Genomic DNA, 27,799 nt, shown 5'->3' on the forward strand with positions numbered 1-27,799 from the left:
TATTTATTTTTTGCCAACTGATGGGCATTTGGGTTATTTCCACTTTTTGGCTATTGTGAATAACACTACTAAGAACTTCGGTACCTCATGTATTCTTTGTAAAATTTAAATGAGTGATTCAATTTCTTTCATAGTAACAGTAGGTTGCATTGTTTTCTTTTCCATTACGGCTTATTACAGAATATTGAATATACAATAGGACCTGTTTATCCATTCTATATATAATAGTTTGCATCTGCTAGTCTCAAACTTCAGTCCACCTCTCCCCCCTCAAACCCCCCATCCCCATTTCCCTTGCCAGCCACAGGTCTGTGCTTTATGTCTGTGTAGACTCATTTATTCTTGAGTCAGTTTCATAAGATTAAATATCCTAGTCATTTGCTCATTACTTGTTTTCAAATTTATCGTTGTTGTTGTTCAGTCCCTCAGTCGTGTCTGACTCTGTGACCCCATGAACTGCAGCATGCCAGGCTTCCTCAAATTCATGTCCATTGAGTCAGTGATGCCATCCAACCAAGGTATTGGCAAGTATTATTCATACTACCATCTAAATGTTTTAATCATTTCTTTTTGCAAATTCATGGGTTTTTTGGTGCTCCCTGAATGCTTTCCTTCATTTTATCTTTTGAAGTACTTTCATTCTGTTGATATTTGGAGTCTTTTGATATTTGCTCTTAATTAAAAAAATTTTTTTTGAAAATATTTTCTCTAAATCTTCTTTTATGGAATAGTAAACACAACTCAATTTTTAGCTATTCCTCTATTACAAGCACTTAATTATAAATTTCCTGTAGAACCTGGTTTGGTTGCATTGCACAAGTTTTATTTCTGTGAACAGCTTCATTGAGGTATATTTTACATATGGAATTTTCCCATTTCAGGGGTAAAGGTTTCTCATAAATTTACCAAAAGGAGCATTTATGACCATGAACCAGTTTTAGAACATTTCCTTCATTCTAACAGGTACCTTTATGACCATTTACAGTTAATTCCCATTCCCACTGGCTAGGCAACCACTAATCTTCTGTCTTCATAAGTCTGCCTTTTTTAGGCATCTCCTAGAAATGAAATACGTGTAGTGTCTCGTGTCTGGCTTCTTTCATTAGCCTATTTTGAAGTTCATCCATGCTGTTATGTTTCAGTTAACTTTCTTATTAGTGTGGTTTACCACTCTATAACATTTTTGTCTATCTACTGAGCAGTTAACAGACATTTAGAATGTTTCCAGTTCAGGCCTATAATGAATGAACATTTGCATGCATTTTCTCTTGGGAAGATATGAATGAGTGGAATTGTTGGGGCATAATTTATGTTTATGAAGTTGTCAAGTTTTCCAAAGTGGCTGCACCTTTTTAAATTAACTGATGGCGATGTATGAGGGCTCCAATTTCTCCTCATTCTTACCAATATTTGTTATGAATATTTGTGAATAAATAAGGAAATCATTACACTTTTTCTGATGAGTGTGAAATCTCAATTGTGCATCAGTTTTCATTTCCCTAATGACTGATGTTCATCTTTTCACATGCTTATTAGCTATTTGTTAGCTATTTGTGTATCTTCTTTAGTGAAATGTCTATTCACATCCTCTGCCCATGTTCTAACTGGGTTGTGTTACAGAGTGGTAAGAGTTCTTTTAAAATCTGGATACAAGTCCCTTATTAGATATGTGATGCAATCTTCTAGTTTAATTCTGTCCTTTGAAGCACGAAAGTTTTGTATTCTAATAAGGCCGTTTATCAACTTAAAAATTTTATGCACCATTCTTCTGGTATTATTTACAAAATCTTGGCCTAACCTATTCTCAAAGGAGTTCTGTTTTCTTTTTAAAGTTTGTTTGACCCATTGTTACTGAATTTTTGTGTATGATAGGTTAAGCACCTCAGTTCACCCTTTTGCATGTGGACATCACTTTCCCAACAACATTTGTTGAACAATTCTTCCCTTAATGAATTGCCTCACTTTTATTGACTATAAATAGAAGGATTTATTTCTGGATTCTCAATTCTGTTCATTGATCTTTATGTTATTCCTTACTCCTAAACTACACTGTCTTGAAAACTGTATTGTTAAATTCTGACATAGGGAAGAAAATGTACTCTTTGTTCTTGTTTCTCAAAATTGTTTTGGCTGTTCTAGATATTTCATCCAGACTTTCCTGGCAGTCCATGGTTAAGACTCTGTGCTTCCAATGTAGAGCGGGTCGGTTCAGTCCCTGGTTGGGGCACTATCGACCCCATGTGCAGGAAGGTGAGGTAAAAAAAAAATTAGGTATTTGCATAATTTTATACATATTTTCATAACCAGTTTTTCTAAATTCTTTTTATGGAATTTTAAATTTCCTTTAATTCATCTTTGACCCTTATTTTTTAATTTCACTATTAACCTCTAAATTAACTGCACTAGTCAGAGAATTTGGTGTCATGTATCTGTTCTTTGAAAGTTTCTGAGACTTGCCTTATGGCCTAATAATTGCCAATTTTTATAAATGTCCCATATAAATTTGACAAGACTGTGTATTCTCTGTTGGGATATAGAGATGTATATATGTTTATTCGATCAATTTTATTCAAATGTTTTCAAATCTTCCACAATTTGTGTTTTATTGTATAATAACAGAAGTGAGTTGAAATCTGCCACTGTAATGCAAACTTGTCAGTCTTTCTCTGCATTTCTAAGGCTTTTTGTTTCTAACATATTTGAGGCTATTTTGATATGTGCATGAAAGTTTAAATTATGTGTTTACTCGACTTGTACTGATCTGATACTCTTAAAATTGTCTCCAACTGTTTTAAATAAATTTATATAGCTACTCCAGATTTCCCTTTTTAGCATCTTTTCTTGGTCTAATCTATCTTTAATTTCAACCTATCCAAATCATTTGCTATTGTATGTGTCTTATAATCAGTTATATAGCTGGAATTTTCTAAAAAAATCAAACTTGACCCTTTGTCTTTCAACTAGAAAATATAGTTCATTTACATTGATTATAATTTTGAGGTGTTTATACCTATTTTTACCATGTCATTTTCTTATATAAAGGTGAAAAAAATTAAAGTCCCCCTGCCCCCCACCTTTTTCTTCCTCCCTCACAGCACATAACGACTGTATTTTCCTTTCTACTACTTGGGATTTATACTATACACTTAACTAGTCCTACTAGTTGTACTAAAGCTTATCTGGAGATTATTCTCATTTCTAGATTAAAAGGTAAAAGAGTCTACTCAGCCATATGTTATCCTACAGTTTTAGCATATAATCTATAGTTTAAAATGTGAATAACAGGGGGAATTCCCTGGTGGTCCAGCGGTTAAGACTTCACCTTCCAGTGGAGGGGCTGCAGGTTCACGTGGGAGCTAAAATCCTACATAGCTTATGGCCAAAAAACCAAAACATAAAACAGAAACAATATTGTAACAAATTCAATAAAGACAAAAAAAATCTGCATAATACAAATTACCTAATGAGATGATATTTACAAATAATAATCTTTTATGGCCTAAAAATTATCAGGTACTATCAAAATTTTTTTCTTCTGAAAATAAGTTCTATACAAAGAACACCACATTTAAAGTACCTCAACACAACTATTTATTACAGGTCAGAGATCTATGAAATTTCAAGCAAGTAAAATGTTCATTTAAAGTGTACCCCAGTAACTCAACATATTTTTGTTTAAAACAGAAAGTTTATTTGCTCAGTACACCAAGTAGAATGCAAGCACTATCATGACAAATATACAGAAATATGCAGATCAACATAAAACAGTAATTTATTTTTAAAGAAGGGAAATCTCTTTAAATGTTATGACAACGTACTCCCAAGAATCCTTTTTTCAGTTAATTATACATTTCAATAAAATAAATGGTAATGAATTAAGTGGAAGTTAGCTTGTGAATTTTTCTTAAAAATCCAACCCTATTAATCCATGCCAGTTAAACACTCTCAACTAAAATTTCCCAGTAAGTGCAAGAGATGGAGTTAGTTACCTTTTTTGCTTCAACAGTCCCAAGGAAAATGGTTACTACAAATACAGCAGGCAAACTGTTAAGACCAACCGATCTAGAACATAGTGTTGAACTAATTTCAGTCTCAAATTGTGCTGAACGCTCATCATTAGTACGGCACATTTTGGTCCATGATGTGGTTTAATGCCAAGACAGATCCCAATTTGTTACAGAAACACATAGATTACTGTTGCTTTTTTTATTGTTTTGTTTATATATATATATATATATGTATATATATATATATATAAAGCCAGATATACTTCCACATACAAAGGCGGGTTTTCCCAAGAGAGATTTACAGAAAGTAGTCTGGGGTGCGCCGGGTCACATGAGGCTCTCCACGACGAGGTGCTGGGTCAAATTGAAGGCTATAAATGGCAAAAAAGAGAGAAAAAGCAATTGGTTACAGGTTTTGACTTTGCAGGCAAACCAATCAATTAAGAACAGACACTGAGGCAGAAAGAGCAGTGCTCGTCTCTCGCCTTCTGTTATGACCCTGGCTAAGTCACTGCAGGTGTTCTCTTCCATAAAACCAGCTGAGCTACAGTGAAGATTTAAGCTAAGAAGCTGTCTGGCTCACATCTGACATAAGAGGTCTGTAATATTACATTCAGTTGAATGGAAGCAAAGAGAGCAGACATGCTTTAGATTTTAAGGGAAAAGCATTCAGTCTTTCACTATTAAGAATGATGAAATTAAAAAAAAAAAAAAAAAGAATGATGAAATTAGCTGTGGGGGGTTTGTAGATTACCTTTATCAGGATGAGAAAGTTCCCTTCTTTGACTAGGTGAGCACAGCTGACCCTTGAACAAGGTGGGGGTTGGGGTCCCGACCCTCTGCAGTTGAAAATCCAAGTATAACTTATAGCCAAGCCCTCTGTATATGTGGTTCCTACCTGTGGTTCCAAGGATCCTGTAATACTAGAGTACTAAATTAGGAAACCACATACAAGTGGACTCATGCAGTTCAAATCTGTCGTTCAGGGGTCAACTGCATTTTTATTGTGAAAGGGTGCTGGATTTTGACAAATGGCTTTTTCTGGCCTTACTGAGACGATCATGTGGTTTCTGCCCTTTTTAATATGGTTTATCATAAGAACTTGGAGAAGGCACTGGCAACCCACTCCAGAACTCTTGCCTGGAAACTCCCATGGACGGAGGAGCTTGGTAGGCTGCAGTCCGTGGGGTTGCTAAGAGTCGGACACGACTGAGCGACTTCCCTTTCCCTTTCCACTTTCATGCATTGGAGAAGGAAATGGCAACCCACTCCAGCGTTCTTGCCTGGAGAATCCCAGGGGCGGAGGAGCCTGATGGGCTGCTGTCGATGGGATTGCACAGTCAGACATGACTGAAGTGACTTAGCAGCAGCAGCAGCACTGTAAAAACTGATTTTCCTATTTTGAACCAACTTTGCATTCTGAGGATACATCCCACTCGGTCAGTGTATAATCCTTTTTATATACTGCTGGACTTGGTTACTATTTTGTTGCAAATTTTTGCATCTACATATGCATAAAGACTATAGTCGGTAGTTTTCTTAAAATGTCTTTGATTTTGGTATTAGGGAAATATTTTTAAAGAATGGGTGGGAAAGTAATCCTTCCTCTTCTGTTTTTTTGGAGGTGTTTGTACAGGCTTGGTGCTAATTCCTTTTTTTAATCATCTGGTCAATTCACAACTGGGAATGGGCTTTTCTTAGTAGGAAGTCCTAAAATTTCTTCACTTGCTTCAAGTTTATTGGAAGTTTTCTACTTCTGAGTCAGTCTTGGTAGTTTTTCTTTTTGTCTTTCTAGGAAATCATCCATTTTATCTTAGTTACCTAATTTGCCCCCATATAGTTATTCCTTGTATTCCCTTATAATTCTTTTTATTTCAGTAAGGCTTGTGCAGATTTTGCTAATGTTGGGTCTTCACTCTTTTTTTTCTTGGCCAACCTACTTAAGGCTTTTCAATTCTATCAATAAGAAACAATGTTTGGTTTCACTGGTTTTCACTATTTTTCTATTTAACTTTATTTCCACCACTAACTTTATTTCCTTCCATATGCTTGCAATAACTTTAACTTGCTCTTCTTTTTCTAGGTCCATAAGATGTAAAGATAGGTTATGGAGGCTGGATTCGGAGATGAGGGTACCAGCATGAGTGAGTTCTGGTGAAAGCCCTCTTCCGGGTTACAGACTTTCAACTTCTAATTCTACCTGATTTCTAATATAGGCATTTACTACCATAAATTTCTCTGAAAATACTGCTTTCACTGGGATATCCCGTAAGTTTTGGTACACTGTGTTTTCATTTCCACTCATCTCATTTTCTTTTTGACTACCTGAAAGGTTATTTAGGAGTGTCTTATTTTCTACCTATTTATACATTTTCCTAGTTTTTCTTTTGTTATTGATTTCTAATTTCATCTAACCATGTTTGGAGAATATATTTTGTATGATCCCATTCTTCTTAAATTTACTGAGGCTTGGCTTATAGCCAAGCACACAGTCAGTACTGGACAGTGTTCCAGGTGTGTTTGAGAAGACTGTTCTGCTGTTGCCGGGTGGAGAGTTCTGTAGATGTGAGGTAAAATGTTTTTCAAGTCCTCTATTTTCTTGCTGGTCTTCTGTGTACTTCTGTTATTGCCAAGTGGCATAATGAAGTCTCCAGCTATTGTTGTTGAATTGTCTGTTTCTTTCTCAGTTCTGTTCGTTTTTGCTCCATGTATTTCAAGGCTCCACTATTAAGTGCATATCTTTGTGATATATTTCCCTAATAGTCAGACTCTTGGTCACTGTGAAATATACTTCTTCATGTCTAGTAACAATTTTTGTTTTGAAATCCATTTGGTCTGATATTAGTATATCCAGTTCAGCACTTCTGTGGTTCCTATTTGCATAGCATATCTTTTCTCATCATGCTTCTTTTAACCTATTCATGTTTTTGAATATAAATTATTATTTCCTACAGACATTATAAAGCTAGAGATTTAAAAACAAAAACACCAGCCTGATAATTTCTGCCCTTTGATAGCATTGTGTTGATGACTCATTCAGTGCTACTGATATCAACCGGATTTATACCTGTCATTTTCCTTTTTTAAATTATGCCTTTTGTTTCTTGGTTCCTGCTCTCACTGCATTCTTTGTAGTAAAATATTATTTTCTAACATACTATTTAAATTCCTTAATAACTGTACACTTATTTTTATTAGCAGTTGCTCTAGAACCTAGACTATACAACTTGCAAAATTCTACTTCAGATTTGTAAATTCTAGTGAATTAAGAGGTGTTCACTCCTAAATAGCATATAGCTCCTTTCCATTTCCACTTCCTTTTTTTTGCTACTCATGTTATAGAGTATATATGTTACAAACCCCTAAATTATATATAATACTATATAATTACTATTTTACATACTCTTACAACCTTAAGCCGAGAGGAGAGTATATATTTATAGATTTTGTTCAATATCTTTCTTATTTTTTCTTCATATACTTCCTTTAATTCAAATTTACCATCTGGTGGCCCTGACTTTAGTACAGCTTTGTTCCCCTCAACCTCTTCTGTGCTGTTACTGTCATATCTACATTTCTGTACATTCCATTTCTTGTAAGTTCAACTATACTATAAATACATCCATGCTGTGTCATGCAACTGATTTTTAAACTCATTAAGAAGGTATAATTACTATTATCTGTGTGTAGCAGACTTACTGTCTGGTGTCCCTTGCTTTCAGCCTTAAGTGCTGAAAGTATATCTTGTATGGCAGGTCTGCTAGCACGGAATTCTCTCCATTTCTGTTTATCTGAGTATGCCCTTTTTGCATTCACTTTGAAGTTGTGCTGGATATGACCTGGGTTGTTTTATTTTTAGCACTTTAAGAATGTTTCATTGCCTCTCTGAGGCGATGTCAGCTGATTACTCCATTGAGGTACTCTTTTGTAAGTCATTTTTCTCTTACTGTCACCAGGATTTCTTCTTTTAGACTCTCAGCATTTTGACCGTGATGTGTCTGACTACTCCTGTGTCCATACAGCCTAGTAACTGAGTACAGCCTTCTTTTCTCCCAGAGTTGACTGTGATGATCTCGGGAAAGCTCTTCTCTTTTCCTGATTTTATCTGTTAAAGTTCTCCTTGCTTTCCTCTCTTGCTTATTGCTACTAATATTGTGGGAGCTATAGAGCCTTCTTTATTGGTCTCCACCATATTACCCATTGTCTTCCACACAATACTTAGGCTTGCAATTCTTGACCCTCTGTTCTAAATAAGGTCAGTCCCCTCAGGCAAAGGTGAGGAACTTTTTTCTGCATCTTTCTGAACAGAACTTTTATTTCACTGTTGAGAGATGCAGGCAGGTATGAAGGCCCACTTCTTAGTGGCATCTCCTATTCTAGAGCAGGTGCTGGCAAGAACCAGGGATACAGCATTCTCTGCTCCTAACGTGCACAACTGGAATAAAGCCTCCACCCTAGGACCAGGTAGGGGAAAGGAGTCTCAGCCTGACTGACTGAACAGAACTGGACTGGGGAGGCTGAGATATGTTGGCATCTGCCTGTGTCGGGGGAGAAGCCACATCTTCTTGGCCACACCTACGGAGTAGCTTCTGTACCAGGGATCTGGAAACAGGGGAGAGAACACACACACTGTGACTCAAATTCCACAGACTCTGGTGTTATGCTGGGAGTCAGCAGATCTTCTAGAATCAGTGTGTCTACATTTGCTGTATACATTTAGGACAAATCTCAGAAACGTGAAATAACAGTTTAATGTCACATTCTCTAGTCCAATGGTGGTTTCTGTTGGGGAGAGGGTTTGCTATGTTTCTTAGCCCACTAATCCAAAACCAGAAATCTTCTACCTCTAATTTTCATAATCTACATTATAGTTCTCCTTCTAAAAGTGATTCCATACAATTAAAATTTAAAGGTACTTACAAGGAATATTTCAAAGTGTCATCTAATTCCATGATAGCAGCCTGGTTCCCACAACGATAACAGTAATTGGGTGCACTGAAAATGGTAACCACGTTCCGATCATGACACCAATTGTATCCCTGCAACATAAAAAAAAAAAAAAAAAAAAAAGACCCATCAAAATCAGTATTTCACCATAAAACTGTCATGCTGACAGAGGTAACCTTCGAAAACGCGAAGGCTGCAAGCGTTCTGTGCACACCTGATGCGGTGCCCATCTTTTACACTAGATGTCTGCACCAAGGCTCACCTGCAGACACAGGGTTCTGTTACTTAGGGCTCAGTACCTTTTTCTGCTTAATCGATGTCTGAGATCAGGGCTAGGATGTGTATTCAGATTCCTCCCACAGTGACGGAAGAGGTCTCAATTCCTCCTCATAAATTATGTCAACTTTTGCTTTATGAATTTTGACTCTATTACTAGGTAAACTAAAATTTACAATTATTCCCTCCTGTAGAACCAGATCAGTTTTCATCAGTGAAGACTTCTTTTTACTTATAAGTATCTAAAGCCTTGTTCGTATTATTAGCTATACTTTGGATACTTATCTAATTGATATACTGATACACCATTTTCCATCCCTGTACTTCTGCTCTATGGTATCATTATGTTTCGGGTAAATTCCAAATAACAGATGAATTCTGATTATGTCTCCAATCTGAAGGTCTCAGTATTTTAGGGAAGTACAAATTTTCATCCATTCACATTCCTTATGATGACTGATAGAATTAGGTTTATCTTTACCACATGAATTCATGTTCTTTATTTACCATGCTGTTACCCTACCTGACTCTATTGGATTAGAGAAGTTTTCTCTAACATCCTGAAGCCACTCCCTACTGGTTTGGAAGGATTATATGCTATTTATATTCCTTTAGTGTTTAAAAAAATAGTAACATCATGGTAGAGAAATCTGGCAGGCACCACCTTAACTAAGTGATCCAAGTTAATGCCACCAGCAGTGGGCCGGATCTCATGACCTGCTATGATGTGCCGAGAAGGACACAAGCATCATATCATACTGTGATATGCCCGCCAAAAATGCTTGTCCTGAATCATAAGGAAACACCAGCCAAACCACAAACAAAGGCAATTTCTACAAAACAAAATGCTTGTAGTCTTTAAAAATGTCAAGATTATCCAAAACAAAGAAAATCTGAGGAATTATGTCCACGTCAAAGGGGACTGAATACAGCATGAGCCTATATTAAGACTTACACGAACAAATACAGTTAAATTTTGCTAGAATAATTTAGCTATAAAAGGACATTGGTGAGATAAAAAAAATTTGAATAAAGTATTTAGATAATAGTACTTTCTCAATGAAAATTTCCAGACTGTGATAACTATACCGTGGTTATTTAGGAGAAAGTCCTTATTCTTACAGAATACACATGGAAATTTGGATGTAAAGGAGCATTTCACCTGCAACTGACATTGGAACAGTTCAGAAGTCAGGGGGAAGGGGAACAGGAAGGGAGAGACAGAATTATGAAGCAAACATTAAAGTATACTCAAGGAATCTGAGTGTAGGATACAAAGAATTTTTTTGTTACTATTTTTGCAACTTTTCTCTAAGTCTTAAAGTGAGTTATAATTTTGCTCTGGTCAACAATATTTTCCTTACTTGCTTAAACTAGCCAAGTTTTTTCTCCTTTCCTTTAGGTAATGGGGAGTGATGTTTCTGACATTCTAAGTCATGGAGCCTTACTATCGAAACACTTATTGGAAGCAGAGATCATCATCCTATAGGAGAAGGACATACCTCCATTACAAGTTGGTGAGCGCGAGAAACCAGTGTGAGACCATTAGCATGGTTAAACGTTTCAGAAATATCTTGTCCAAATGTGTAGCCAGCACCACGTGGTGAAATACCCCACCCACCACGATCATCTGGATCTGACCATAAGAGATCACACATTGGGCCCTGGCAAAGAAAATGGAGGACAAAACATACATCATCAGCACTCATATGTGACTAACCTAGGGTTACCGCAATGTGGTTATATCTTTCTTTTTCATTAAAACTAAGTTTAAGTTTACCTCATGTGGAACTTCTTGTAAACGATCCAGGGCTCTTATATGATCCAGTGTATCTATGGATGGAGAGAGGCCACCGTGGAGGCAGAATATCTGTTTAGGAATTTAAAAAGAAAATGAACTTGTTTTATTAAATGCTAAACATCAACCTTAGTAGCTTTTCTTTTCAAAATAATCTTTCATAATATTCACAGTGGAAAATTTTATAAAATGAAAAAAACCAGAAAACATTATCGGAGAAAGCAGTTAATATTTAAATATATTTCTTCTGTCTTTTTTCTTTATAATCCTAGGTATTTTATGTAGTGTGTTTCTGCTTTCTCTAGAATGCAATTTCTGTGCTTATGACCACCCACCATTAGCTTTTCTGTTGTTTATTGCTGACAGATAAAAATTTTTCTTACAGCAAAGATCCTACTGATGCCTGTTAATGATTCTAATATAACAGCCTGTCAGTTTTTTAAGAGTTTTCTGAGTACATAATCATGTTGTCTTCAAATATATTTTTGTTATTTTCTTCTCAAATGTTTGGGCTTCCCTTGTGGCTCAGCTGGTAAAGAATCTGCCTGCAATGCGCGAGACCTGGGTTTGATCCCTGGGATGGGAAGATCCCCTAGAGAAGGGAGAGGCTACCTACTCCAGTATTCTGGCCTGGAGAATTCCATGGACTATATAGTCCATGGGGGTTACAAAGAGTTGGAAACGACTGAGCGACTTTCACTTCCACTTCTCAACGTTTATACCTTTTAATTTTTTTTACTGCTCAGTGCATTGGCTAGACTTACAAAAACAAAATTGAAAAATAAAAGATTTGGTGGGAGGGAGGGGAGACAGTACTCCCAGGTCCAGCCTCCAGGGATTCTTAGTCAGAGATAATAATAATAAAGTTTTAGAGGACACTTTCCTCCTGATTTTGAAGAGGTTTCTGATGTCTTTCTGATAAGTATAGTGTTTTTTTTCCTCAATCCAATTAATGCTATTTCACTCCTTAACTGAACTTCAAAGATACAGCATTCAGATGGTTTTGGTCTGATTTTATCTTGCTGTGCTTGCCATGTCTGACGTTATATTGGGGCTATACTAGCTTTACAGAGTTTTAAGCTGTCCATCTTTTCCTAAGCTCTAAAACATAGAAATGTTGTATTTCTTAAAGGTTTGGTAGAAACTGCCTATAAAACTATCTAGATCCGGTTACTCTTCAGTTTTTTCTTAGCCTGGTAGTTATTTACATTGGTCTAAATTCTTCGAAGCAGTTTAATAATATTGTGCTATAATAAATTTCACCTATCTTTTCAAGTTTATTGAAGTAAAGCTATACCTGTGATATGCAAGTACCTCCATACCCAGTGTTTTATGCGACCTCCTCCTCTTTTTCTGGATCAGTTTTTACTATTATGTTTCCCAAATAGACTTTTCAAAACTTGCTTTTGGCTATACTCATCAACTCTGTATTTGTTGGTATCCATTTCTGCTTTTATTTTGAATTAACCCTTTAAATTTATTTACTGTTTCACTCTTTGAATTAGAAGTTTATTTTACATTTCTTTTCTATTTTTCTACAGATAAAATGTGATTTATAAATAAATGCATTTCCCTGCATTGCATCCCTCACAACATCTAAAAGTTTCAGTTTGCACCATATTTCCACTTGGTCATCTGGAAATAATTTTTATCTTATGAGTGTTAGTAGAAGACTGTGAAAGTTTCCAAGGAGGGCAATCTGTCCGATTACTTAGAATCAGACTGTCACTTAACACATGGTGTATAAACAGATGGATCAATAGATGGAAAGGGAAGCAGGAAGGTGAAGAAGGATGAAAAAAAGGATTTGCTGTCTCACATAAAACTTACCCAACACCCTGTTCTGAAACTTTAAGGGAAAGACACAGAAAAGGCCAGGGAGATGCAAAAAGAATGTCACATAAACCTAGACCCTACATTACTAATAAAAAATCTTTTATCCACCCCCACATACATACCTGTCCATCTACTAAAGCTGTAAGTGGCAGATAATCAAAGAGATCTGTAAAATATTTCCAAACATTGGCATTTCCATACTTTCGCAGACATTCATCGTAAAAGCCATATACTTGGGTAATCTGTCGGCTCTCGTGGTTTCCTCTCAGTATTGTAATGCGTTCTGGATAACGCACCTGGAGGGAAAGGAAAAGGAACCCATGTATACCTGGTAGCTACTAGTGTTCGTTAAGCACATTAACCTCTGACCCACTTCATTTAATGGCCAATACATTAAATGTTAATTCTTTTTCAGAATAAAAAACTGTCTTATTCATCACCAGGTCCCCTCTTGATTACTTTGAAATATTTTTTTATGGTCATCTTTCTTCATTACTATGTACTCATACTCCCCTCGCTGGAATTCCTTATTTAACCGATAATTGTACCTGGTTCTTTGTCTCTAACACTTTTTTCATACTCAAATTATCATTAGTCTTCCCAGTCTTTCCAGAACACTAAGACTTTTTAATGCTCAGTGGACACAGACCAGAGATCTGGACTTGAGATAAACTCTACACTCTTCCTCCTTTTTATTTCCCACAGGAAGAATGTATTTGCCAACAAAACACAAAAACAGGCTCTGAAAAATCTGGGCAAAATTTCAAATGTATTTATAGCTTCCTTTCCATGACAGAACATAGAGATGTACTTTATGGCATAATTTTTAGTTAGGAATGTGTCTGGTAATAAGTATGAAAACGCATCAGATTCTGTAAACCAAAAAGCTGCAGGTGCATACTTCATATATATTTACTAAGCAACCACTGTGTGTCCAACACTGAGCACAGAGTTCAAAGCCAGATGCCAGTTCCACAGAAGTATAATACATGAATTCTGCCGGCTGGGGACTAATTTCACTTAAGGAAGGATGGGAAATAAATAAAACAAGGCAATAAACCACTATGTGACACAAATAAGGGATGTGAGAGCAAGTTTCATGATAATCTAGAGAAAAAAGAGGAAAGCTAACATGGAAGCAGTAGGACTTGAGCCGCGTTGGGGCAGAGGGGTAAGAAATAAGAGAGACCAATCTTTTGAAGAAATCAGATAAGGAAATATTTGGAGACAGACAGCACGTTTAAACTCTCTGATTTGAGGCAAAAAGTTTATGCTACCAACTCTGAGCAGCAAATTCAGGCTAGACAGTAGAGGATCAGTCAAAGAGCATTAAGCTTGATTCTAAAGGTAACACAAAATCACTGAAGAGTTGGGAACACTGAAGTAAGATGAAAGTTAAATGAGAGATTTAATCTGGCAGCATATGCAAGGTAGATTTGGAGGGGTCAGGTCTTGGAGAAAGAAATGTAGGTTACCACATTACTGTACTAATTAAAGTGACATGATGAAGGTCTGCATTAAATGACAGTAAAAATAGAAAAGACACAGAAATAACAGATTTCTCAAGGCAAGAATTTTAAAAATACAGTATCAATTAACTATATATGTGGGATAAGTTGATTAAAAATGATTTTAAGACTTCAGCTACGGATTACTACCTACAGCAATAATTTACCAGAAGTAGGCAAGAGATGTTTAATGTATCATTTTCATATCTTTCTCCCAAAAGATGTAAAATCAACTATTATTTTAAGGGGCTATAAAATGAATGGACCTATATTTTAATGGGGCTATAAAATAAACTAGAACATTATGATATGCAATGCCCACTCTGTCTTTTGCTGATTTAAAGCTTGGGGGAAAAAAAATGAATTTCATTAGTCATACCTTTAATGCCACAAGAAGAGTTACCGTCTCCACAGAATAATAACCTCTGTCTACATAGTCACCCATGAACAGATAGTTTGTATCTGGTGACTTCCCACCAATTCTGAAGAGCTCCATAAGATCATGGAATTGACCATGCACGTCTCCACAGACGGTGACAGGACAACGGACCTCTTGTACATTTGATTCTTTTGTTAAAATTTCCTTAGCCTGTTAAAGAAATGAAATCAACAATTAAAAAAGATTCTCTCACAAATCTGAAGGCATCATTTCTTGTCTATTTAAGAAAATGTGGAGAAAAAAAATCAACTGAAATGTGCATTATAAAATCATAAAACTAAAACCACAAGAAGAGACCACTGTACACGTCATAGGATGGCTCAATAAAAAAGAATTACAAGTGTTTTTGAGGATGTGGAGAAGCTGGGAACATTCACAGTGTTGGTGGCAATCTAAAACGGTACACCTGCTGTGGAAGACAGTCCGGCAGGTCCTCCCAGTGTTACAGAACTACCATGTCACCCAGGAATTCCATCCCTAGACAGACACTCGAGAGGCGAAAACTGCAGCCGACACATGTTCACGGCAGCATTACTCACAATGGACAAAAAGCGGAAACCACCTCAAAGCCCATTAACTAATGAATAAATAATGGTATTATTTGTTCAATGGAGTATTATTCAATAATAAAAGCAATGAAAGACTGATTACACGCTATTAACTTTGAAAACATACTAAGTGAAAGACAGTCACAAATGGTCATATTGGATGACTCCATTGATGTGAAATGTTCAGAACAGACAAATCTACAAAGATAGAACATCAGGGCTCCCTAGGGCTGGGGGGTAATAACTAAGGGGTATGAGATTTTAGAGGTAACGAAAATGTTCTAATAGGGCGGTGATGGATGCACATATCTATGAATGTACTAAAACCCAGTGAACTGAACACTCAAAATCAGTGACTTGTATGGTATAGAAATTTCATCTCAAAGCTTTTTTTTAAATGAACAATATTATTTATAGGTTACAAATATCAATATTAAAGAAAAAGTCACAATTATTCAAATTCTTTCACAAACACCTTACAGCAACTCATAGGACAATTTTCAACTTTATTTCAACTATTCTATATTTAATAACTCAAGTTACTGTTTGGAGGCCCTAAAGTACAGAATTTATATATAAACAGTAACAAATTAAATATATTGACTAAGTTCAAGTTCACGACACCTCACTTATCTCACAACTTTTCCTAATAAGAGCCCAGAATCAGAAAGTAAATGAAAAAATCCTCTGAAGTAATGAGCAGATATGGTAAAAGTATATGTACCAACTGAGACACGAGCTCCCTGCTGCCCAGTCAGTCACTGGGATGGGGCAAGGAGGAGGGCAGAGCTGCTGCAAGGTGTAATTCCAATTAGCACTGAAGGGAATTTGAGAGATTATCAAGTATCTCCTAGGAGGTTTGACAAATGGCTCAGAAATGTCCAAGTTCACAAATGAAACGGCATTTTTATCAAGTTTAGTCCATAAAAATAGCTTCCTAATTTTGTTCAGGAAAAACAAATCAAACTGAGGAACATAAATCGGAGTTCAGTTGGACCTGATGTCTGTTTTTTTTTGGCTGTGCCAGCTCTTTGTGGTGCATAGGCTGAGTTACCCCGGGGCATGCAGGATCTTAGTTCCTCAACCAGGGATCAAACCCACATCCCCTGCATTGGAAAGTGGTCAACCACTGGACCATGAAGGAAGTCCCTGGGCCTGATGTCTTGTATTTATTATTATTGGGAAAAACCCTCAACATTCAGCTGATGGTTCCAAATCTAAACAGGAAATCTCCTTCACATACAAACACTATCTTCAGTACCTTATTTTAAACATGGAAATAAAAAGCACCAAAATGTAAATATTATCCAATTCAACTGTTCTTTTAAGGACATATGGTTATCTTAACCCAGCACAGGTTTTAAACAACTATGAAGATGAGTTAAGAGACATGATTCACAGTGTGTGTTTGCTTTACATTAATAGCAATACTTCCTGAGCTTTTATCTACATAGCACTGAAGTACTTCATCAGGCCAGACAAATTTTTATCTTTATGGTACAGATCCCTGATGTTTCTAAATGATTTATAACTCACACCCTTTATTGTAAAGTGCTCTTATTTTGCAATCACTCTGGGGTCCCTTCAAGCAAAGGGCGGGCTGGCTTGGCAGAAGTTACAGTTCATCTGTAGACAGCTGGAATTCTCAATGTACAAACCCCTGTATGTCAGGGGTCCCCAAAAGCGCCCCAGGGTTGCTAGTGACTTCACAAAAGACGATCCAGAGAACTCAGCACACAGGTGTACTCACGGCTATGAGTTACAACAGTAAAAACAGACACAGCACAATCAGCCAAAGGAAAAGGCGCAGAGGCACGGCCCTGAGCAAATCAAGGGCAGGCTTCACGAGTCCTCTCCCAGCGGAGCTGCACAGACACACCTGACGCCCGTGTGCTACCTGCCCGTTACAGGGAAGCTCTTCAGCCTCGGCGCCCAGACGGGGAGCTGGTCCCTCTATGATGTACCAAAGTACCAGACGTCCAAAGAAAACCACGTGTCCAGCATAAATCGCACTGTTTGCATGAACAGTTTAGGCACAGTGAGCAATTCTCAACAGGGAATGGTGGGAAGCCTCCCCAAATCCAAGTTTCCAGTCACCAACAGCAACCTTGACACCCAGCTTTTAAACAGACAGTGGTCTTGGGGCTGCTATGCCAGCTCTTTTCTGTATACTGTGTAACTCTGCACGTAATTCTCATGAGTGTTTCTTTAATGTGACTTAGAACTCAAAAGTTTGATTATCTCTACGACTCTGATAGGGAGACACAGGAGACTCAGATTCTATCCCTGTGTGGGCAAGACCCACTGCAGGAGGAGATGGCAAGCTGCTTCAGTATCCCTGGCTGGGAAATCCCACGAACAGAGGAGCCTAGCAAGCTACAGTCCATGAGGGCGCAGGGAGCTGGACCTCACTGAACATGCATGCAGACTGACAGTTTGGTTCAGTTCAGTCACTCAGTCGTGTCCAACTCTTTGCGACCCCATGTCCCGCAGCACGCCAGGCTTCCCTGTCCATCACCAACTCCCGGAGCTTACTCAAACTCATATCCATTGAGTCAGTGATGCCATCCAACCGTCTCATCCTCCGTCATCCCCTTCTCCTGCCTTCAATCTTTCCCAGCATCAGGGTCTTTTCAAATGAGTCAGCTCTTCGCATCAGCTAGCCAAAGTATTGGAGTTTCAGCTTCAACATCAGTCCTTCCAGTGAACACCCAGGACTGATCTCCTTCAGAATGGACTGGTTGGATCTCCTTGCAGTCCAAGGGACTCTCAAGAGTCTTCTCCAACACCACAGTTCAAAAGCATCAATTCTTCAGAATTCAGCTTTCTTTATAGTCCAACTCTCACATCCATACATGACCACTGGAAAAACTACAGCTCTGACTAGCTGGACCTTTGTTGGCAAAGTCACGTCTCTGCTTTTAGGCTATCTAGGTTGGTCATAACTTTCCTTCCAAGGAGTAAGCGTCTTTTAATTTCATGGCTGCAGTCACCATCTGCAGTGACTTTGGAGCCCCCCCTCAAATAAAGTTTGACACTGTTTCCACTGTTCCCCCATCTATTTGCCATAGTGATGGGACCAGATGCCATGATCTTAGTTTTCCGAATGTTGAGCTTTTAGCCAACTTTTTCACTCTCCTCTTTCATCAAGAGGCTCTTTAGTTCTTCTTCACTTTCTGCCATAAGGGTGGTGTCATCTGCTTATCTGAGGTTATTGATATTTCTCCCAGCAATCTTGATTCCAGCTTGTGCTTCATCCAGCCCAGTATTTCTCATGATGTACTCTGCATATAAGTTAAATAAGCAGGGGGACAATATATAGCCTTGCTGCTGCTGCTGCTGCTAAGTCGATTCAGTCATGTCTGACTCTGTGCAACCCCACAGACAACAGCCCACCAGGGCCCCCCATCCCTGGGATTCTCTAGGCAAGAATACTGGAGTAGGTTGCCATTTCCTTCTCCAATGCATGAAAGTGAAAAGTCAAAGTGAAGTCGCTCAGTCGTGTCTGACTCTTCGTGAACCCATGGACTGCAGCCTACCAGGATCCTTTGTCCATGGGATTTTCCAGGCAAGAGTATTGGAGTGGGGTGCCATTGCCTTCTCCAATTGATGTACTCCTTTCCTGATTTGGAACCAGTCTGTTGTTCCATTTCTTCCCTGTTCCTTCTTAACTTGCATACAGATTTCTCAGGAGGCAGGTAAGGTGGTCTGGTATTCCCATCTCTTGAAGAAGTTTCCATAGTTTGTTGTGAGCCACATAGTCAAAGGCTTCAGCGCAGTCAATAAAGCAAAAATAGATGTTTTTCTGGAACTCTCTTGCTTTTTCGATGATCCAACAGATGTTGGCCATTTGATCTCTGGTTCCTCTGCCTTTTCTGAATTCAGCTTCACCATCTGGAAGTTCACAGTTCAGGTACTGTTGAAGCCTGGCTTGGAGAATTTTGAGCATTACTTTGCTAGCCTGTGAAAGTGAAAGTGAAGTCACTCAGTCGTGTCCAACTCTTTGCGACCCCATGGACTGTAGCCTACCAGGCTCCTCTGTCCACGGGATTTTCCAGGCAATAGTACTGGAGTGGATTGCCATTTCTTTCTCCAGGGGATCTTCCCGACCCAGGGATTGAACCCGGGTCTCCCACATTGTAGACAGACACTTAACCGTCTGAGCTGCCAGGGAAGTCCTTTGCTAGCATGTGAGATGACTGCAACTGTGCGGTAGTTTGAGCATTCATTGGCATTGCCTTTCTTTGGGATTGGAATGAATACTGACCTTTTCCAGTCCTGTGGCCACTGCTGTTTTTTCCAAATTTGCTGACACTTTAGAGTGCAGCACTTTCACAGCATCATCTTTTAGGATTTGAAATAGCTCAACTGGAATTCTATCACCTCCACTAGCTTTGTTCATAGTGATGCTTCCTAAGGCCCACCTGACTTCCACTCCAGGATGTCTGGCTCTAGGTGAGTGATCACACCATCGTGATTATCTGGGTCGTGAAGATCTTTTTTGTATAGTTCTTCTGTGTATTCTTGCCACCTCTTCTTAATATCTTCTGCTTCTGTTAGGTCCATACCATTTCTGTCCTTTATCGAGCCCATCTTTGCATGAAATGTTCCCTTGGTATCTCTAATTTTCTTGAAGAGATCTCTAGTCTTTCCCATTCTGTTGTTTTCCTCTATTTCTTTGCACTGATCACTGAGGAAGGCTTTCTTCTCTCTCCTTGCTATTCCTTGGAACTGTGCATTCAAATGGGTATATCTTTCCTTTTCTCCTTTGCCTTTCGCTTCTCTTCTTTTCATGGCTATTTGTAAGGCCTCCTCAGACAACCATTTTGCCTTTTTGCATTTCTTTTTCTTGGGGATGGTCTTGATCATTTCATCAGGTATGACCTATATCAAATCCCTTATGATTATACAGTGGAAGTGAGAAGTAGATTTAAGGGCCTAGATCTGATAGACTGCCTGAAGAACTATGGATGAAGGTTCGTGACACTGTACAGGTGACAGAGATCAAGACCATCCCCAAGACTCTGATAAGACCTAGTTAAAACTGTGAAGTTCAGGACTGTGGTGATGGAAAATGCCACTTGGCCCAGATGCATCCAGGCAGACAGCTGTTATTACTGCATGCACTGCTATATTCCTACCCATTCAAAATTGTTTAGTTTCTCACCCACTTAAAACATTGTTTCTTGTTGCTGTCAAGTCAAATCTATGAACAGAACTGAAAAAATAGAAGTTTGGAAATGACATTCACATATAATTCTTTATTTTTACTCTACCCATGTTTTAAGAATACAGAAAATGGAAATGTCAAGTCTCCCCAGCCCCTCAACAGGTGACACGCTATTGACAACTCTATTTCTGTGCGGGTGCCCATCACTGGAGCCAAAAGACCACAAAGCTACTGAATTTGGTTTTGGGATAGCCAGCATACAAATTCCTTTCCCCTCTATTTACACATAAATCATCTGCTATTAAAAAGTGATTCCCTCTTACTCCTAGGCAAATTCATCTAAAGAAAGCCATAGAACAGAGTGATCTCTCAAAAAGATGAGATTAAACTTCTAAATCCTATGAAAGTCACTCAGTCGTGCCCGACTCTTTGCGACCCCAGGAACTATACAGTCCATGGAATTCTCCAGGCCAAAATACTGGAGTGGGTAGCCTTTCCCTTCTCCCCGGGATCTTCCCAACTCAGGGATTGAACCCAGGTTTCCTGCATTGCAGGTGGATTCTTTACCAGCTGAGCCACAAGAGAAGCCCTCTAAATCCTACAGGGCAAGGCTAATGTAAGTATGGTGGCCTGTCCTCCTGCAGTTACAAGGTTTCTTCCATAAATGAGAATTGACTTTTTTTTTTTTAAGGGAACAAACGTTTTCTTTCAGTTTGATGACACTCAAGTGTCTATATACCAAGTAATATCAAGCTTGGAAACACAAGTAAGAAAAAAATCATATACTGTTAAAATTAAGGAAGAACAAGGCATGCATATGTACACAGAACAAGACACTGTGTGGTTAAAAAGGTTTTAGGATAACTGTGATCCCATTTTAATAAAAACAGCACACCACAAACATCCTCCCTAGCCCACAAAACACAGGCTTTTTGCACAGAGAGAACAAAAGCCTGGAAAACAACCTCAGGTTTGTCTCTGAGGTAGGGAGGTAACGGGAGGGGAAGGTGCGTTTAACAGTGGAGCCCGCTGGTTTCCTTCCCTACATTTTTGAGACGCTTAAATAAAAAAAAAAAAAAACTATTACTTTTTCAATGGGCTTCCCTGATGGCTCAGACGTTAAAGAATCCGCCTGCAATGCAGGAGACCTGGGACTGATGCCTGGGTTGGGAAGATCCCTTGGAGGACAGTATGCAGCCCACCTCAGTATTCTTGCCTGGAGAACCCCCATGGACAGAAGAGCTTGGCGGGCTACAGTCCATGGAGTCACAAAGAGTTGGACACGACTGGGCGATTAAGCACTTTTTCAATCTGAAAAAATAACTTTTTGAACTTTGAAACAAATTCTAGATGGCAATAACCTAATTATAAAAACAACCGCAGTGCTGTATTCATATAAGGGAATTTTATTCAGCCACAAAACATGATGTATCACGTGATGACGCTGATATAAAGTGTCTAGAACAGGCAAATTCATAGAGACAGAAGTCCATCAGTGGCCGCCAGGGGATGGAGAAGGAAGAATGAGGAGTGACTGCTAGTGGTCACAAGGTTTATTTTCTGGAGTGATGAAAATGTCCTGGAATTATATAGTAGAGATGACCACAAAACTATAAATATACTAAAACCACTGAGTTGTACACTTTATAGGGCAAACGTTTATAGTATACGAATCGTTATCTCAATTTAAACATACAAGGAAAGCCCAAACCTAAATGTGAAACACTGCTGTGGCTCTGAACTAGCCTTCTTGGAGAGATGACAGGTATCTTTTTTTTTTTTTGGCAGCACACAGCATGCGGGATCCTGGCTCCCTGAGCAGGGACTCAGCTGGTATCCCCTGTGGTGAAAGCGTGGCGTCCCAACCACTGGACTGCCAGGAAAGGACGACAGTGATTTTAATGCCATTTTTCTTAGAAAAACTAAGTTCAGGAAATACACACAGTCTATATAGTCTAAAATGCAGTGACTGTTTTGGTACTAATTTTAGCCTCAATTTACAGCATTTTGATTTCCTTTAATCAAAGACGACTCCATCCACCAAGTCCTTCTTAGCATTTGTCCTGAAAAAAAAAAAAGTGAAGAAAAAATCTCTGCAAGATTTTCAAAGTAGAATAAATAATATATGTTGCAAATAAAACTACTCCATGTGAAAGTAGTTTATAATTATCTTCATTTTATCTGTGAATATGATTTTACACATCCTATGGACAACTGAGAAATGATGAACTGATTTTAAAAAAGGCTGCTTTCTAGTCAGAAGCAGTAGTTCATGCTAGTCTAGTCTGGTTTAGTTTCTTTACCTGTCTGACATGAAGGATGGCCTAGATAAGCATGAAAATGATTTGTTCAGTCGGTAATACTGGGTTTTAACCTCATATTTCATCGTAGTCATGATATTTTTTGTTATAGTAAGAAAGAAAGACGCTACTCTCTATCTCGATCACTGAATTAAAAGAATGACTTATTTGTATCCGGCCGTGTCAGGTCCTGGGTGTGGTGCGGGAGCTCAGCAGCTGCAGCTCGTGGGCTGTTTCGCTGCGGCATGTGCGATCTTAGCTCCCTGACCAGGGACCGAAACGGGTGCCCCTGAACTGGAAGGCAGGTGCTTCCTCAACGGCCCACCAGGGACGTCCTCTACATCACTGCCTTTTCAACTCTATCAATGGGCCACCAGAACTGGCACCAATACTTGCTCAAGGGAAGTTAAAATGAAAGTAACAAGGCTTTTTGGCTGTTAACACCAATTTTAAGTACAAACTATTAAAGAAAACTATTCGAAAGCTTTCATTGACTCAGAAAAATCATTTTTACCAGGACCTAATTTTCATTAAGATGGTTTTAGGCATTCATGAATTTACACATGCTATTTCACATCAGTGAAGTAATACCCTACAGAGAATTCTGCTTCTTTCAAGGCTGAGGCCAGGACCCAGGAACATATCCATTAGACCAATACATAATTTACATATTTATCTATACAAACCTCAAATTGTTTCTAAGTAGCCACTGTATAATCAGCATAAAGCTCTGCTCGCACACACATGGGCTAAAATTTCCCTCCCTGCTTAGAATATCATCACCAAGGTTCTACAGCAAAAAATAAAGTTTATCAGGTCGAAGAGCCTAAAAATGTCTCCTCCTGAGACTCTACCAAACGTTAAATATAGTTCTAGTCACAGAATGTCCTCAGCTGTGCCAGGCTGGCTCTCCAGGCACCCTATCTTTATACATCACGGTGTTCACCGTGCACAAACGCAGAAGCAACCACTCTACACACTAAGAGGGGCAAAACGTGCCACTGGCCCCAAAGTTCCACTGCTCGTTTTTTTTTTTAATTAAAAAATTTTAAGTTTAATTTTTGGCTGTGCTGGGTCTTCTCTGCTTCACATGGGCTTCCCCTTGTTGTGGAGCAGGGGCCCTAGAGCATGCAGGCTTCAGTGGTTGCAGCACGTGGGTTCAGAAGTCGAGGCGAACGGGCTTAGTTGCTCCATAGCGTGTGGGACCCGGATCAGGGACCGACGCTGTGTCCCCTGCACTGCAAGGTGGAGTCTTAACCACTGGACCACCAGGGAAGCCCCTGGACTGCTAATTTAAGTTCATGTTAAGAGCTGGTCATCTTCTTGGAAGACATGCCTCAACTATTTTATGCAAACAGTTTTTCTCTAGACAGAAACTAAACCTGAAGGCCAGACATACCATATCATTCATACCCATATATATATTTTAATCAATAGTTATTCTCTAATCGGCATTTGGATGGATTTTATTTTGCCACTACCTCAAAACAGGGCTATTTCCCGGTACCACTCTGGTCTTTAATTTCAGCTGATGTCTTTGTGATTCAGGCAATCTGGGTTAGAACAGAAATTTAATTTTGAGGGAGAAATCACCATCCTATGATGTAACTTTCTATAGAATAATATTTCTAATAGACTCTCAAAAAATCATGTTATTAAAAGAAACTAAAATCTAGTCACAAAAAATTAAACAAAAAGGTGATTTGTGTAGTTTTAAAACATTAGGCTTAACTTTTCATTTTCTCTTATATTCTTTCTTTATGCCTGCCATTCTTGACCTGGAAGGGGAGAACATCTATTAAGCAGACCAAGTGAGGAACTACTACTAATCCCAGCAGTTTGTGCTTCAGGTAACAGGGGCCACAAGAAATAACGAAACTATTTTTCAGAGTTCTAGAGCCACTAGATGGAAAACCTCTCTTGAAGTACATTCTCCACAGAGAAGTCATATCGACAAATCTATTTATTTTGCAGCTTCTTCCAAAAGAAAACAGGATGACACTTAAGATAGAACAGCTGGGTTGTTTTTTTTTTTTTTTTGGTTTTCTTCATTTAGTATCTACTGCAAATTTCTTGTTAGGACTTCACTCTAGTGGAGTCTTAATACAACTGCCTCGGGAGGTCAGCAAACCAGGAGGTCAGTGATCACCCCAGCATTAGCGATAAGGAGTAGGAGGGGCAGGGCTGGGCAGCCATCAAGCTGTGGAGCCAGGGTCTGAATGCAGGCTGGCCATTATAAACAAATGCTGCACTCAGCAGGAAAAAGGAGGGCAGAGGTAGGGAAGTAAAATGGAGCTGTAAGGTTAGATGACAGAAAATCAACACCACAAAGGTTTGCCACAGCTGCTGGAAAGGGGCTCCACACTGAGCACCGCTCAGAAGGGCAGGGGCCTTGGGGGTGGGGGGCACAGGGGCACGCCCCTCTGCTCCAGCCCTCCACATCCCTGGCAAAAGCGGAGGATAAGGATAAATGACAGAGCACTGACACTTAAAAATTCATGCTTGATGGAAAAGTACAAATATTCAGAGAAAAAAGTGGGTAAGATATAAGCTTAAATATACCTCAAAGATCCTAGGGACTGGCAGTCCAATTTATTTAGGAGCTGAAGTCAAAATAATCTCTCTGGACAAATTCAGAAAGCTTGCTCAGGTGATGAAGGATCAAGTGTGATCGAGGAGGGGTACAACATTCTTCTCCCGAAAGACATCTTAAAATTATCAGACAGTCAGAGGGAAAAACTGATTCAACTACCAACTTTGCCCACCACTTAAAGTCTATGTCTACTAGTCACAGAGAGGTTAACTGACTCAGCTAATTTCAGAACTGGGTATTTCACCCGACAGTCGAGCCTGAGAGAGACAGTGATTTAAAACATAAATCTTAAAACGTGAAATTACAGGTTATCACACAAGAAAACTGAATGTAGCCAGAACCTCAAGCGGTCCATAAGCAATTTGTCTCAGAAACACAAATATACCACTTTTTGGTAGTTCTATTTACAGAAATACATCCTCCTGTATGAATAAATAGTTATTTAGTAGACTCATAGACATAGAAAACAAACTAAGGGTTACAAAAGGGGATGGGGAGGGGACAAATTAGCAGTTTGTGATTAACATATACACACTACTTTATGTAAAAGAAACAAGAACCTTCTGTATAGCACAGAGAACTATACCCAATGTCACGTAATAACCTATAATGAAAAAGAACCTGAAAAAGAATATTGTATATTTATAGCTGAACAAGTTTGTGGAACACGTAAATGAGACATTATACTTAAAAAAAAAGTTAATAATAAAGACCCAAAACAACGTCACACTTAATTTAAAAAACAAAACACTATTTTAAACTTAGTATTAACTCTTCCATTCCTAAGACATTTAATTTTAAGGGTACTCTATAAATAATATTAATAAAATCTTTCCTTCAATGCCTTTCTGAGGCATCCTGCTTTCCAAACAAAATCAAGAAAGTCTTAGGGATTATGGCTTAAAAATACATAACAATCCAAAAGCATTAAAGAATAAATAATTTTGTTACTCCTCCACGAGACCTTTTTACATAAAAATAGTCTAGGCTATGAAAGATGAATGAGAAAAAATGTAAAGTCCAAAATAATTCCAGTGGTTAAGAAAAAAATGGATACAGAATTCAGAAGATTGTCTACGATCACACAATCTAGAGGGACTGAAAACAGTAAACCATCTGCATATTTTATTACTTTTTGGAAAAGAAAAAAAACCTTACATGTAACAGCAACAGAAATAACCTTCTGAAAAGTGCTACCCTCCAGGAGAAACACATATCCCACTTATCATTTCAGGTAAGCACTGTAGCCAAACTGAAGACCTGCCGTCTTGTTTCTGAAAAATCAAACATTTTTGCTTCCAAAGAGCCTCTCAACGTGAAGACCAGCCACCATCTGTCTCAACTAGAGTCAACTTCTATTTTAAAAAATCACAGTCTGCCATCACACCCACCTCTCTACAAACAAATGCCTGACGCGTTACCAAATATTAGCGATGTTTGAAGGGCCGAGTCACCTGAGAAAAAGCCTCTGTTTATTACCACGCGCGTTGATAATTCACAACACCCAGGCTCATTTCGGTGCACTTTCCATTACGAGGCTGCAGGAGATTAATCTGCTTGGCGGCTGAAGCTTCGGGATTGCCAGTCCGCCCGGGTTAATGTTGGGGTTGTCAGCAATCCTCACTAGAGCGCCGGTCACCCCACAATCACACTTGGGTGATGAATTCCAGGTGCCACGGAGCCCCCGCCCACCCATCCCAGACGCCTTAGGTCTGGATCCGCGGCGGTGGCGGGCGGGGGGGGGGGGGGGGCCGGGCCCAACCAAGGGCTGTGTCCCGAGAGGGGTCCTGGAAAGGCCCGGGCCCGCCCAGGGGCTGATGCCGAGCAGGAGACGCAGCTCCGCCTGGACCCGGTGCCGGGATGAAGGCGGGCGGGCGGCCCGGGAGGGGAAAGAGGAGGGGTCCCCGCACCCCCCCCGCCCCCGCCCCCAGCCGAGGCTCCCCGGCCGCACCTCGGCCCTCTTCTCGCTCACCTTTTCACACAGCGTCCGGACTTGGTTCTCGTTAAGCTGTTTACACTCATTCAGCTGCTCGACCCACTGGTCCAGGTCCTTAGCGAACGCCTTGTCGTCCATGGCGGCCCCCGCCCCTCCGCCGCCGCCTCCTCCCGCCCCCCGCGCGCCCCCGCCCCGGGCGCCGCTCCCCTAGCCCCTCGCCGCCGCCAGCTCCCGGCGGGGGAGGGAGGAGCCGGGCACTGCGGACCCCGCGCCCCGCCCAAGCCCCTCGGGCAGCTCCGAGCGCGCGGCCTCCGGGAGACCCCCGCCCGCCCCGGCCCGCCGGCCCGCGCGCCTCGAGAGTCGGTGAAGGCCGCGGGGACGTGCGGGGCTTCCGCGCAGCTGCCGCCGGAGGATGGGCACCCGCCGCCTGCCGCCCGCCGG

At 39.6% G+C, this 27,799-nt stretch overlaps 1 protein-coding gene across 1 annotated transcript; it reads right to left on the bottom strand.

Annotated features, from left to right (window-relative positions):
• Positions 1-3,668: 3,668 nt before the first annotated feature.
• Positions 3,669-27,799, bottom strand: PPP2CB (protein phosphatase 2 catalytic subunit beta). The gene is made up of 7 exons (XM_040242901.1): positions 27,395-27,799; positions 14,752-14,961; positions 12,987-13,160; positions 11,011-11,100; positions 10,733-10,894; positions 8,928-9,046; positions 3,669-4,378 (listed from the first exon to the last, which is right to left on the bottom strand). The coding sequence occupies exons 1-7, from the start codon at positions 27,494-27,496 to the stop codon at positions 4,306-4,308; spliced, it is 930 nt and encodes a 309-aa protein (XP_040098835.1). The 5' UTR covers positions 27,497-27,799; the 3' UTR covers positions 3,669-4,305.

Source organism: Oryx dammah, unplaced genomic scaffold (genome assembly GCF_014754425.2).
Source record: "Oryx dammah isolate SB20612 unplaced genomic scaffold, SCBI_Odam_1.1 HiC_scaffold_7, whole genome shotgun sequence".
Classification (NCBI taxonomy): Eukaryota; Metazoa; Chordata; class Mammalia; order Artiodactyla; family Bovidae; genus Oryx; species Oryx dammah.